This window comes from Peromyscus eremicus, chromosome 8a (assembly GCF_949786415.1).
Source record: "Peromyscus eremicus chromosome 8a, PerEre_H2_v1, whole genome shotgun sequence".
Lineage (NCBI taxonomy): Eukaryota > Metazoa > Chordata > Mammalia > Rodentia > Cricetidae > Peromyscus > Peromyscus eremicus.
Window position 1 is genome coordinate 57246348 of NC_081423.1, and position 1777 is coordinate 57248124.

At 45.7% G+C, this 1777-nt stretch overlaps 1 protein-coding gene across 1 annotated transcript; it reads right to left on the reverse strand.

The window, feature by feature from the left end:
- Positions 1 to 373: 373 nt before the first annotated feature.
- Positions 374 to 1312, reverse strand: LOC131916208 (olfactory receptor 1D2). The gene has a single exon (XM_059269516.1). It carries the CDS (start codon positions 1310 to 1312, stop codon positions 374 to 376), a length of 939 nt encoding a protein of 312 aa, XP_059125499.1.
- Between the last annotated feature and the right edge of the window lie 465 nt (positions 1313 to 1777).

The following is a 1777-nucleotide window of genomic DNA, read 5'->3' on the forward strand; positions in this document are numbered from 1 at the left end:
CATAGCCCAGTGACCAACCTTCTAATCAGTCACCATTTGCTATTTGTGCATTTGATGTATTCAAGACAACATGAGAGATGTCTCTATGTCATAAGTGGCTATATCTTGACAAGACTGAGAATGTGCTCCTATGGTCAGGCACATTGAAAATTCAACCCTGCAATATTCTAGTATTGGTATTAGTGGGACCTTATTTATTACCAACGCTATTGAGATGCAAGGGATGATGTACTTAAATATCTTTCCAACATCACATAGGTTCATTCAGAGCTGGAGCTATGTCCAAACACTCCTGCTAACCCATAGAATGACACTTCGCACATATTGAAGGATATATGCACTCCATTTCATTTCCCTTTTCCCAAAACAACCCTCATGTTAACCTCTGAATTGGCTTCCTTAGAAGTCTTCCCAGAGCCCCATGCATGTCCTTGTTCCTCAGGCTGTAGATGAAAGGGTTCATCATGGGTGTCACCACTGCATACATCACTGTGGCTACCGAGTCTTTCATGGAGTAGGTGTGTAGGGGCTGCAGATACACCATACAAAGTGTCCCATAGAAGAGGGCCACCACAGCCAGATGGGACGCACAGGTGGAAAAGGCTTTGTACTTGCTAGAGGCTGAGGGAATTCTGACAATAGCTCTGACAATCCAGATATAGGATATGATCATGAGTCCAAAAGGAGCAAGGAAGATGAAGCAGCCTGTGGCAATCAGCACCAAGTGATTGATGCGTGTGTCTGAGCATGCAAGCCTGAGCAGGACATACATTTCACAGAAGATGTAGTGGATCTTCCGAGACCCACAGAAGGTTACTTTGGTCATGAGGATGGTGTGAATGAGGCCATAGAGGATAGATAGGGCCCAGCACAAGATGAGGAGCAAGATGCAGAGCTTAGGGCTCATGGCTGTAGTATAATGGAGGGGACGACAGATGGCCACATAACGGTCATATGCCATTACGGCCAAGATGAGGTTGTCCAAGGCTACCAAAGACACCAGGAAGTAGAGCTGAGTCAGGCATCCTGTGTAGGAGATGGCTTTGTTCTGGGACTGAAGGTTCACCAGCATCTTGGGGATCGTGTTGGTAACAAAGAAGAGATCAGTGAAGGAGAGGTTGGCCAGGAAGAAATACATGGGAGTGTGCAGGTGGGAGTCGGAGCCAATGGCCAGGATGATGAGCACATTCCCCACCACTGTGACCAGGTACATGGACAGAAAAGTCCAAAACAGGATGCGCTGATGCTCAGGAACCTCTGAGAGCCCCAGGAGTAGGAACTCAGAGTCCCCGCTCTGGTTGCCTCCATCCATTTCCCAATTTTCTGCAATGTGAGCACCAAGAAATGCTTACCAAGTGTTCTCAATTAGATGGAGAATGAGCATAAAAAAGCCAACTGCTTTCTTAGTATTAAAAGTAACTTAGAGCTGGGTGTGATCCACTTGCCTGTAATCTCGGCTACTCAAGACGCTGCTGTGGATAATAACTTGAGCCTAAGAGGCTAAGGTCAGCTCTAACAATGTAACAAGGCTCTGCCACCTCCATCCCTAAAACTAATCTCCCACCCAAATTGAATCCAGTGCTTTGTGTGTGCCAGGCATGACCTACATTTCCAACTGTATAATAATACACACACATACACACACACACACACACACACACACACACACACACACACATACAATGCAGAAAAGTGTACTGAGAAGGAAAATCATCCCAAAATTTCCCCAAGCAAATACAAGTGCCTTGGAATGTTCGGTGTTCATATTTTCATTTTT